General features: G+C 33.8%; 1 protein-coding gene across 1 annotated transcript; it reads right to left on the bottom strand.

The window, feature by feature from the left end:
• Positions 1-8,827: 8,827 nt before the first annotated feature.
• LOC115705645 (transcription factor MTB1) lies at positions 8,828-12,081 on the bottom strand. The gene has a single exon (XM_030633047.2). The coding sequence runs from the start codon at positions 11,238-11,240 to the stop codon at positions 9,366-9,368; it is 1,875 nt and encodes a 624-aa protein (XP_030488907.1). The 5' UTR covers positions 11,241-12,081; the 3' UTR covers positions 8,828-9,365.
• Positions 12,082-12,528: the final 447 nt, after the last annotated feature.

The following is a 12,528-nucleotide window of genomic DNA, read 5'->3' as shown; positions in this document are numbered from 1 at the left end:
TTTTAATTTCAAGTCATACTACACTTTGTCAACATCAAGTTATTCGTACAAAAAATCAACCAAGCGTGAGTAGCTTACGTTCATATCAATTTCGAATGTCAAATTTTCAGCTCCGTTATAAACCTAATTGTTGGGAATATTTTACCAGGATCTAGATTTACTAACAATTATGTTGAATTAACATCCTAAATATGAATTCTCTAAAACAATGAAATAAACACATAAGGATTTAATAAAACCTTACATTGGTTGCAGCGGAATATAATGACGCCTTCCGTTCAAGATCTCTAGCCCTTGATTTCTTTCTGTAGCAGAGCATTATCAAGATCTGAACCTGGATCTCTTTCTCTCCTTTGGGTTTGGTTACCACCGTCTTACTCACTATGATTGAGTACTTGACTTGCTATGTGTGGGCACGTCACTCATCACTAAGGCTTTCGAATATGGTGAAGAACAATGAAGGAGGTGAAATCTCTATAGAATGAACTCTCTCATCTTGGTTTGGTTGAATAGTCAGGTTAACATTAATTTGACAAAGTATCAAGTGGACGAGATGAAAGCATCATGTTCCTTTTATAGTGTTTCAACTAGGGCTTAGGGTTGAATTATATGGATTAAAAAAGAATAAAATATTGGGCAAAAATCCACACTTGGCCGTACACTTAATGGGACCTCTTTCTAGTTAGATTTTTGCCACTTTATTTCAACGACTTATTCTTCTTTTCAATAATACCATATTTTCCAATTCAATCCTATAAATGCCAAAACTATTTATTTAATAATTATAATTAATTACTAAATAAAATTGCCATTTATGTAATTTATTAATTAGACTATAGAAAGTCTCTTAATTTACAAATTGACCACAAAACCTCTTTTCTTCACAATTAAGCCCTTGCTTAGTGAAAATTCATAAATAAGACATAGTCTAATTTTAGAATTATAATTGATTAATTAAAATCAATTAACTGAGTCTGCAAGCAGTATTATCTCAACTAGTGAAGGGACCATAGGCCTATATAACCGAGCTTCCAATAAGCAAATCTAGAATTTACCAAGTAAATTCCCTAACTATTAATTCCTCATTGAACCACTCTAGAACTTGGAATTGCGCTCTCAGTTATATAGAACGCTCTATATGTACCACGATATAGATACGTTATGATTATCCATTGTTATAATCCTAATAGTCAAGGATCCTCTATAGATGACCTACATTGAATAGGGATAAATTTACCGTTCTACCCTTCAATGTATTTTATCCTTAAAACACTTAGCTACCTATAAATGATACTTCAGTAAACTAATATAATTATTGAAATGAGGCCTCAATCATTTATCTCTATTCAGCCAAGCTCGAAGGAGATCATCGTTTCACTTCTAAATACCTATAGAAGTTATAGATTCCATATCTATGATTAGCGCTCCCACTCAATTGTACTATCATGTTCTCAAAATGTACGTATCACCAAACTAAAAAGTAGGCTTAACTAACAAATCAAAGAACACAAATAACACTCTTGAGATTGAATCTAACCATGTCAGGATTAAGATCCATAGACTTAAGATCAACTATTAATATTGACTTAGAAAAATATAACGGTAAGTTTAGGATTTCTTATCTAAGATCAATATCGGTCCCTTCCAATGTATACTCCATACATCCGATACTGGTAAACTTTTCCAATGCCCTGGAAAGGACATAACACTTATCCAAGGTGTAAGTATACCTATCACTGATTATCATGCTAGTCTAAATCCAGTGAATTGACAAATCAAGGAATTAAACTTTTGAACATATAATCATGATTATATTCCACTGTGCTGACGACACTATAATCATGAACAAATACATATATTCTGGACTTAATAGAATTTATACATCAAACAATCATGAAATAAATCATGTGAACCATGCAATATAAAAGTGATTTCTGATCTTTTATTAATTAATAAATCTGATTTTATTGAAATGAGTTTTATTTAGGGCACAAAACCCAACACTAATCTCTACCCTTAAGCTCCCAAATACCATTATACATAATGAACGCAAAAACAGTTGAACCTGTCAACCACAGATATATAAACATAATGAAAATTTAAAACAAAAGGCTAACAGAAAAGTGATAAAAAATCCTGAAAAAACCATAAATCTGTCAAGCATCAAACACAATAAGACCTATATCGAACCCCATATAATAAATTCAAATAAAAAACTATCAGACACAACCATCAGATGCATATTAGACCAATATCGGACCCCATAAAATAAATTCTAACAAAAGACTATCAGACACAACCATCAAACCCATATCAGACCTATATTGGACCCCATACAGTAAATTCTAACAGAAACTATCAACACAACAATTGTACCCATCAGACATGGGATATAAAACAAAATTCTGAGTGGCATCAAACATAATATCGAACTAACCATCAGAAAATTAAAAGGAATCGGACCCTATCGAACTCACACCCATCATGCCTATTTACACATCATCCCTAATCTTAGAACTGATCTAACCATCAGACCACCATCAAACCTCTATCAGACACCATCAGGAAAGACGAAAAAAAACCAAAAAAATAGAATTACGCAGAAAATTTGACCAACAACCATTTCACTTAAAAACAACATAAAATAGCAGCAACTAATAGATCAACCATTAAAACAACATTATATACTAAATATAACAACCAACAACAAGATTAAATAAAAAAAAATTATTACCCATTGAATTCGTATATAATGTTCTGTCAAAAAAAAAAAAAGCAACCTCCACCATAGCACTGAGCTTGCAGTATAGTTTGTATCAAAAATTTGTGTTATTTGATAATAAAATGAGTGAAAAGAATGAGTTTTATGAGGGGAAATTTGAATTTCCATGATTAATAAAGTCATAAATTGGCCCCCTAAACTAATACTATGGATAATTTTTTAAATGGGATAACTTTTTCCTAAACCCCAAAATACCCCTCCTATTTTTCCCAACCGTCCCTCTCTCTTCCTCTTTTTTCTCTCAAATTTCCTAGGGATCCAAAACCCATACCGGCTAATATCCCTTTCTTCTTCGTCGAACCACCCCACCGACGCCCATCCAAGGCCATCCCTCTCTTCTTCGTTGAACAACCCCACCCACGTCATCCCTCTCCTCCTTGTCGAACCACCAACGCACGACGAGCACCACCCACGCCCATCCATACCCATCTCGACCGAACCATTATCAACGATCCACCACGCACGCATGCCGGCCGAACACCACCGGAGAAGAAGAAGGTCCGATGTAGGCCCGATAATAGGTCCGATGGGCATCACAAGGGGTAGTACGATGGACCCGTTTGGGCCCGATACAAGGCCCGATGCCACTTGAACAAATGTATGCTCGTCTGTGTGCTCGATGCCCGTCCGATGGGGTGCCCGATGCCCGTCCTATGGTGTGCCCGATTGTAGGGCTGTACATCGGTCGATTTAGTCGGTTTATACTATATATTTTCCAACCCAACATAAAGATCGGGTTATAAAATTCTGCATGCAAACTGCCCAATTTAAAAAAAAAAAATTCTGTACCCGACCGACGGTTTGGGCGGGTTAACCCGCCCAAACCGAATTAAGATTTTTTTTTTTTTTCAGATTCAACTAAAATAAAAATTAATAACGTTAAATACATAATATTATATATATAAATATGTATGTATAGCTCTTTCTGTTATTGTAATATTTGGTGCAGCAAATTGATCAACGACAGTTTATTATTATTATTATTGAGACAAAGGAAAAATTCCATTATAAAGAAGCCAAAATATCCAGAGATCATTACATCTAAAGAATGAGTAAGAATATTAATAATAATATCATACTCATTATAAATTTGCATTTTATTAGAAATATGAAAAAATAACAAAGAAGAAGACCTTAAAATTAGAAGAAGCTCCTTGACTCCCCTGGTTGCGTTAGCTGCTAGCCGCCACTGCTGCAGCACAAGAGAAGCTCCTTTGGCTTCAACGAACCGCCACGCGAGGATGAAGATGGTTGCTGCCCGCGAGGAATGAGGATGATAGTTGGATAGAGAGAGAGAGAGAGCGGCGGGCTGAGAGTAGAGGCTGAGAAGATGAAGGTAACGAGAGAGAGAGGCGGGCTGAGAAGATGAAGCCCCTGAACGCACTAACGAGAGAGAGAGAGAGAGAGAGAGAGAGAGAGAGAGAGAGAGAGAGAGAGAGAGAGAGAGAGAGTAACGAATGAGAGAGAGAGAGGCGGCCTGAGAGACTAAAATTTAGGGTTTGAGATTTTTTTTAATATATATTATATATTATTATATATTATTATATATATAGAAAAAAAAACTGAAGATCGGGTTAAATCGGTTTGGGCGGTTTCATTGTGCGGTTTGGGTCAAAATTCAACCCGCCCAATTTACAGATTGGGCGGTTTAGAATTTTGTCAAGTTATGTCGGTTTGTATTTTTTATCGGTTTTGTCGGTTTGGTTTAGTCGGGTTATTCGGGTTGGGCGGTTTACGAAAATTTATGTACAGCCCTACCCGATTGTACACCAGTTTGGCTTATTTCTGGGTTTTGAAAATCGAGTCCGATCTGGGCCCGATGCCCGTCTGATGGTGTGCCCAATTTTATGTTTTATTTGGGTTTTTTGGGTTTTAAAGGTCGGGCCTGATGTGGACCCGATGCGTGGAGGGTTGGGGGCGGTCGGTCGGTAAGTCGGTCGGGGTTGCGTGGAGGGTTGGGGCGGTCGGTCGGTGGGTTGTTGATGATGGTTGAGGGTTGGGAGCAGTTTCCTGCGATGGGATTTTTGGCGAAGAGGCAAAGAGGCAGAGAGAGTTTTAGGGAAGGAGAGAGAAGGGGTTTGAGTTTTTTAGAGGGGTATTTTTGGGGTTTTGAAAAAATGGTCATATATTTTCAATATAGAAAAGTATTAGTTTAGGAAAAAAATTATCTCCTAATGCATGCATAGAAATTCAAATTTCCCATTATGAGTGGGTAAGACTGAGTGATGAGAGAAGAGAGAAGAGAGAAGGGAGAAGTGATGCGTGAAAAGAAAGAAAGAAGGAGAGGAAAATGTTATTTTTTTGACTGTAGGGTATTATGGAGATTAGAATCAATAGAGATTAAGGGAATAATTTTTCCCTAATGTGTGCATGGAAAGTCAATTTTTCCTTAGATTAATTAATTCAAAATATTTATAGTTTGATATTAATTAATTTATTCATAAAAAAATAAATATTAAGTAATTAATTTTAGAATAAATAATATTTAAATTATTTATTATCTATATATGTGGTTACGTTTATTCTCTCATTAATTTTGTCATTCTTATAATAAAATTTAATCTACTTTAAATTCTCTCATTTATTCTATCTTTTTTCTGTTTTTTATTCTATTTATTTATTTATTTTTTTGACAAATTATTCTATTTTATTTAATTAGAGATCATTAATTAATTAACTTTTTATCCTATTTTATTTAATTAAAAATCATTATTTTTGTCAAAAAAAAAATAGAGTTAACAATGTCTGATACCTATATTCATTGTCTTTTTAATTTTTTTCATTTTTATTCTACTTTAAATTCTCTTTTTTTTTTTCTTTTTTTATTTTACTTTATTTAATTAGAGATTATTAATTTTATCAAAAAAAAAAGGTATATTCAATGACAAGCTTTTTTTTAGATGAAATAAGTGACAAGCTTTTAGTCATAATATAAATTTTTTGTGACTAAATATAACTTTTAGTCACAACAAAAAATTAGTTATGACTAAAACACAGTGTGTAAATACAAGTTGTCACTAATTTAACTTTAGTCACAACAAATATTGTGACTAAAAATATATTTAATCATAACAAATTGTTATTTTTGTGACTAATACATTTATCCACGAACTTTTCAGTCACAACATAAGAATGGCGATTTATAATTAGTCATAACATTTTTATTTTTAATCACAACTTTTGTTGGAGCTAAAATAAAATTTTTTGTAGTGTTAATTAAAAATTTAAAAATATATAAACTAAATAACCGTATATGATAACTAGATTCACTTAATTAATTTATAACAAAATGATTAATTAGCTTATGTATAAAAGTGAGTACATATCGATCATCGTTTAATTTATTTTATGTACAAAAAAACCTACTAGGAAGAATATTAATAATGACTACAAGTGAAATACGGCAATGATTTACTTAATTAATTTATAACAAAATAATTCACTTATGTATAAAAGTGAGTACTTACCGATCATTGTTTGATTTATTTTATGTATAAATCAAACTTACTGGCCTGATCATGAGAATCATATTAATGATGACTATAAATGAGATAGTGTATGATATCAACTTTATGTAATAGTGATTATAAGTGAACTACACTAATGACAATTATTTTAAAAATATTTCTTTGCGTGTTTTTTTTTTAATATCTATATAAAAAATTGTACGATGAATATATTTTTTTAAAATTTTTTTGTATTTTTATATAGATTTATTATTTTTTTAATAAATATATATTTTAAATTATACATAAAAATATATTTGAAATTATTTGATATGATTTTATTATTACATTATACAATCGTAAATAAAACGTAATCTATTTACTAGTTTGAAATAAAATAAAATAAATAAAATTTTAATAAAATAAAATTAATAAAATTGATACGAGAGCTCTAATATGCATATCATTAGTTATGATTGGAAGTTTCTATGGGTAGTGAAGAAAGTATTTTTTTTATGACAATAAAAATGAAAATTAATTGCAATTATTTAAGATTTTTTACTATTTTTCATAATATTTTAAATAATTTACTCTGATAAAAATAAATCTTCAAACAACTTATTGAAACAAGTTGAGTATAGTAAAATATTTATAATTTTCTAAAATTTTGTAAATAACTACAATCTACAAAAACAAAAAGTTATGTTGAAGGTAAGGGTGGCCTTGGCCCCATCAATTTTTTTTATATATATTTTAAAATTATATTGACTTTTGTATATTTCTTTTTTCTAATAGTAATTAAGCAAAAAAAAAAAAGAATTATATTAGTGAGTTCTATGTGGGGAAGTGGATTTGATGTATTTAGTCGACCACATGGGTGTTCCGATAAGTGCCAAAAGAAAGCAAGAAGGCTTCATTCAAACTTACCCAGCAGCACAGCATGGTCCACACACACTCTAAATCTAAATAGCTATATTTATATGCGCATAGACGTAAATAGATAAACAGTAACATCTCTATCAAAATGCTAAAAGCGTGCACAATCTTACACTCACTCTTTTTGTGTCATATGATTCATCTTTTTTACATTCTTCAACCAAATTCAAATAGCAATTAAAAACAAGACGTTAAAAATTGAATTATTACACACTGTTTCTATTCATACTAATAAATATCCAACTAATTATTAAGAAGAAGAGCAAGAGTGTAACGGCACGCAAAACACCAACACCCCACCTTAAAGTCGACGCCGTTAACACACGGGTTTCTTGAGGTTCACATTAATTAATATTTTTGAATCATTATATATATATATATATATGCATGATTAGGATCAGGATGTGTGCCTATATATATTTATATCAATCAATAAATAATAGGGGGGTTTGTCACGCTCTTTATGATGGCCTAATTTTGAAAAAGGGTAGTGTCAAGTGAGTTACTTTTAAGCCTTATAAAAGGGTACACATGCACCACATGATTTCCCCATATAGGTTTCTTCATTGGCTGAAAAAAGAGGTGCCCAGCAAAACATGAAAACGTCTCTTAAAACATTAAATGTGCCCAACGCGTATACAATTTGGACCACAACAAGTATCACACACTCAACTTAATAATATTTATTCTTCTTCAACACACACATGCCTTCTTTTACTCCCAAATTATTCTATTTCTCTTCCCTTATTGGTAACTATTCCGGTTCCTAACACTCGTTTTCTTTTCTTTTTCTTTTTTCTTGGTTTGAGATGCCTGTAATCACTTTATGGAATATATTATGGCCTAGAATTTAAGAACAAGGTCTCTTCTTTTCATGTGTCCATGTCTTAATTCAAAAACCTTCCCTTAATAACCAGAAAATATTTAGAATATTTATTCAAATTTTGTAGAAGAAAAAAAAAAGTGGCCAAGAATGTTTCCGACAAGAACAAATATTATTTAGAAACATATATGTACTACTTTATAGATTTCTTTTACTATTATTATTATTATTTATAATTATTGTTATGAAAAAGTTGACAAAATTGTTTAATTATTTTTTATGTGAGAGCAGTTTGTATTAGTGCTCCAAAAACTGGCAGCCCACTTGAAAAACATGTGATGTAGGAATTGAAAGGAAAAATATTGATTCAAAGAAAAATAAGTAAAACGTTTTAGTTGGGTTACATTTACTTAATGGAACTGAGCTAGTACTAGAAAAGGACTAGATTACTCTGAAGTCCATTATGAATTGAACAATGTCACTAAAGGAAGAGCTGACACAACACCAAATTGCATCAATTATATTAAATAAAAAAGAGAAAGAGAATAAAAAAGCTTATTTAGCACAAGTTTATGTGGCTTCCCAACATCATGACATGGATGAAAACTTGTAAAGGTTCAAACTTCAAAAAAACACGTTTTCATGAAGACTTTGAGTCGTTTTCAGCTACAGCGGATGATATACTCATTCTAACCAACAACATGCAAAGAACCAACCATAAAAAAAAGTAGAATAAGATGATTAACACAAGACTTTCCTAGAAATATATATATTTAAAAGTAAGAAAAAAAAAGACAAAAAAGAAATGGTATGATGATCAAAATATGGACAGACCAGCCAAGAACAGAATAGACAACTTTCTCCATATATGAACTTTGTTTATAGTTTTTTCAGGTAATAATACAATAAACAAAGGGGAATTGTTGTGAAGTTGATATCCAACGTAAAGAATATACTAAAGGAACAGTAATAACAATTAATAAGTACGCTAATGATGCAAGGAACTAGAGAAAAAGAAGAAAAGGTTAGTACTTTGGGGAAAGAAGAAATGAAAATAAGAATAAGAAAATATCAGCTTCGTCTTCATACCATCGATGGAAGAGTAGGTTAAACTTACAAACTTAATCCCATCCACCTTGCAAGAATACTTAATGACAAAATATGTATGCTATAAAAGTATTAACAAATCACATAAAATTTGCTGCACTACTTAGTCAACAGATAGTTATTTTTTTTTCTCTTTTCTAATTCTAGCTGACACTGCTTGTCCCTTATAGGATCTGCTGCTGTATATCAAAAACTCTTGAAGAATCATCTCTCCTAAACAAGTTCTTCAATATAATCCCTATGCACTACTTGAGTAACAAGTCTTGTTTTACTATCCAACTGATGACAACGTCTGTAAGGAATTGGCTTCAATGGAAAATGCTGCAATTAACTTTTCCTTTGTCAGTTGCTCAGATCCTTGAGACTTGATTACAAAGTCATGAAACACTGTGTCATTCACAGTGGTAAATTTTGAATCAACAACAGAGATTTGTGCTTCATTGAATGCTTGGATAACTCTTGATGCAGGATGAGACTCCAAATGGCAGCTTACTCTAACTATAACCTCATTATTAACAACCTTAACATCAACATCAGGAACTCTAGATTGAATTTCCATATCCGGGTTATTAGCTTCCATAGCTGCTGCTGTTGAACAGCTCCCAACTTTCTCCCTCTCCGTTTCCATGACCTTAAGCTTGGCCTGAAGCTCGTTAATATAAGCTATGGCATCTCCCAACAAGGAGGCTTTGTCCATCTTAGATATGTTAGGCACAACTGCTCTCAAAGCATAAAACCGCTGGTTCAGCTTCTCACGCCGCTGTCTCTCCGCCTCAACATGATTGAGGGGCTCTTCTCGCCCGTTCGCAGGCTTTCTCCCACGCTTCCTCGGCCTCCTTTCATCAGCAGCAGTGCTCGGCCGTTCTTCCTTGCACGAAGCTTCAACATCCGAATGCTCGGATTCAGCACTAGCCGGCCGGTGATTACTTGACCTTGAAGTGGCCCCGGAGAAGTCAATTTGCATTTGGACCTGCTGCTTTTGAGGCTGGTAATTGTTCAACCGAAAATCTTCCCTAACCCCATTAACAATCTCCTGAATATTAGTACTCTTGGGGCACTGAGAAGCATAGATTTCAGTTGGGTTCCCCTGTTGCTTCACACCCTGGACCTGGAGACTATGTGGCCAAGTTGAACCATGAACCCCATTCCGGGGACCAGAGAAAGCAATCCGATTCCCGTTCCCGTTAGGATACAAATCCCATGGCCTCTCTTCCAACTTTCTAATAGCAAGTTTTTCCCTGTAATGAGGCCGGGCAACGGTACCGGCATTCAAATCCTGCCCAAAAATCTTGTGTACACCTACACTTTCATTTCTCTCCAAAATCCCAGAATTAGTCAAATTAACATTCTCATCTCTCTTATCAACCATCAAAGGCAACACGGCTATGGGCTTACCAACCCTTGTGAGCGAAGATTGCGTGGAAAACAAGGACCTGAGTGACTGCAAAAGCTCTAAGCTTTCACCCACAGATCTCACTGAACCCAATTCAACCACACCAACCTCAGTTGGGACTAAAACAATGGTCTGAATTCCAGCAGATTTAGCAAGAAAAGACCGAACACAGTAATCAGAAGAAGATTTCAAAGCGTCCAGGAGCCATAAATGCTTCCCAGAAGCGTAACACTTACCAGGGCCACCTTCCCCACGAGGGAAGGAGAAATACATGGATGCAAGAAAGAAAATCTCGGTATCGGTAACTCGGTCGAGCCCAAGAGCATAGTTGTCCTCATCGGAGCCACCAAACAAATTATGGAGCTTCTGAAGAACCCTCTTCCTCATTCTCTGCTGAGTCTCGTCCTCGTGCCGAAGGTTGAGGATTCTCGTGGCTTCTGACTCTTCTCCTTCTCTGGGTTCTCTACACGACCCGTCCCCCCAACCCAAGACCCAATCTCCAGATTTCGACCGCGATATTTGCCAGAAAATCGCATAGTTCCAGCTGAAATTCGACGCGTTTGGACGCTCAACTAGATCCGAGAGCTTGTTCTGCAAATTCTCGTCGCTCCCTATCGCCATTAACAGATTCTCGTTCGTCACGGAACTTGATATCAAGTAATCGAAAGCTCGAGTACCCAAAACAGCCTCAACCATGGCCTTGTCTTCATCGTTCCAAACTCCACTACCACCAAAACCCACCTCACTCTTCATCCCTAAAAGCCTAATATAGAAGCTAGCTACCCACCCAAGAAAATATATAAACAATATTTTATATTAATATTTGGGTCGTCAACACCAGATCAAATCTCACGCCCCCAAACCCACTAACCTCTAAAAAAACCTACTTTTTCGATTTTTTTCAGATCTCAGAAATTCCATTCCCTACGAGACAAAGAAAACCCAGAAAAAAAATCCCAAAATCAACCCAGAAACACCAGACGATGAGAAATCTTTCGGACCAGTTTCATAAACCGAAATGGGATCATGAAATAAGGGTTGGATAAGGAAGAAAACGAAGAGCCCCAGGTTAATTAAACATTCCCGGGAAACTGACAATTCAGTTAAGCGAAAAATCTTTTCTTGGATATTATTTTCAGTTTCACCAAACCAAAATCAAATAACTGAAAATTTTAAAACAAAAAAACCTTTACCTTCCCTTCCAACCCAAATTTGTTCACGTATTTATCTATATAACAATATATAACACACAAAAACAAAAACAAAATTTTTTATATATATTGTATGAAGCTTTATTTGTTTACTATTTACTACTCTCTCTCTCTCTCTCTCTCTCTCTCTCTCTCTCTCTCTCTCTCGTGAGTTTTTGGTTTGGGCTTTTCTAAATCCAAACTGATTAAGCTAAGTAGCTACCTCTTGGTGTGGTGTGATGGTAGTTAAATAATAACCAGGGTTAAAGAATAATAAATAAAAGGGCGTTTGTTTAGGTTAAGATTTAGAGAATTAAGAATTAGTCGGCAAAGATTTTGGTGTGTTTGTTTGTGTATACCACCTGAAATAGTTCTCTATTTACTTGCCAGTAATTTAATTCATGTGATTAATCACAAGTAAAGCAATATTATTATTAATAATAAAAATACACAGCTGCTCTGCTTTGATAATTTTAATTTTTTTTTGTTTATATTTTTTAATTTATTTTACTGTAAGTGTAGACACAACACAAGGATATTGTGAATCTCGTGGGAAATAACATAAGCAGTAATTAATATTAATGGAAAGGCACATGTACAACCTGTGACTCCGTTTATTACTTCTTCCCAGAGACAACTTTTATTGTATCTGTGTTGTGTTGTGTGGGTGTGAGAGACCATGTGAGTTTATTTTGTTTTGTTATATTGAAAGCAAAATCTGTGTTAGGTTTCAGAATCAAACTTCAAAAAAGTGGCCATTCATGTCATATTCTTTTTTTACTTGGAAAATAATTAAGCTTAGGATATACTATTTGTTTTTTTTTTCTTTTGAGAAGTGAAAAAGTTGCATT

The sequence above is a fragment of the Cannabis sativa genome, chromosome 1 (genome assembly GCF_029168945.1).
Source record: "Cannabis sativa cultivar Pink pepper isolate KNU-18-1 chromosome 1, ASM2916894v1, whole genome shotgun sequence".
Classification (NCBI taxonomy): Eukaryota; Viridiplantae; Streptophyta; class Magnoliopsida; order Rosales; family Cannabaceae; genus Cannabis; species Cannabis sativa.
Note: the sequence above shows the minus strand (reverse complement) of the source record. Positions and strands in the feature narration are given on the sequence as shown.

Excerpts from the sequence above, each read along its gene's own strand:
- LOC115705645 (XM_030633047.2), bottom strand. The coding sequence starts at position 11,240 with ATGAAGAGTGAGGTGGGTTTTGGTGGTAGTGGAGTTTGGAACGATGAA.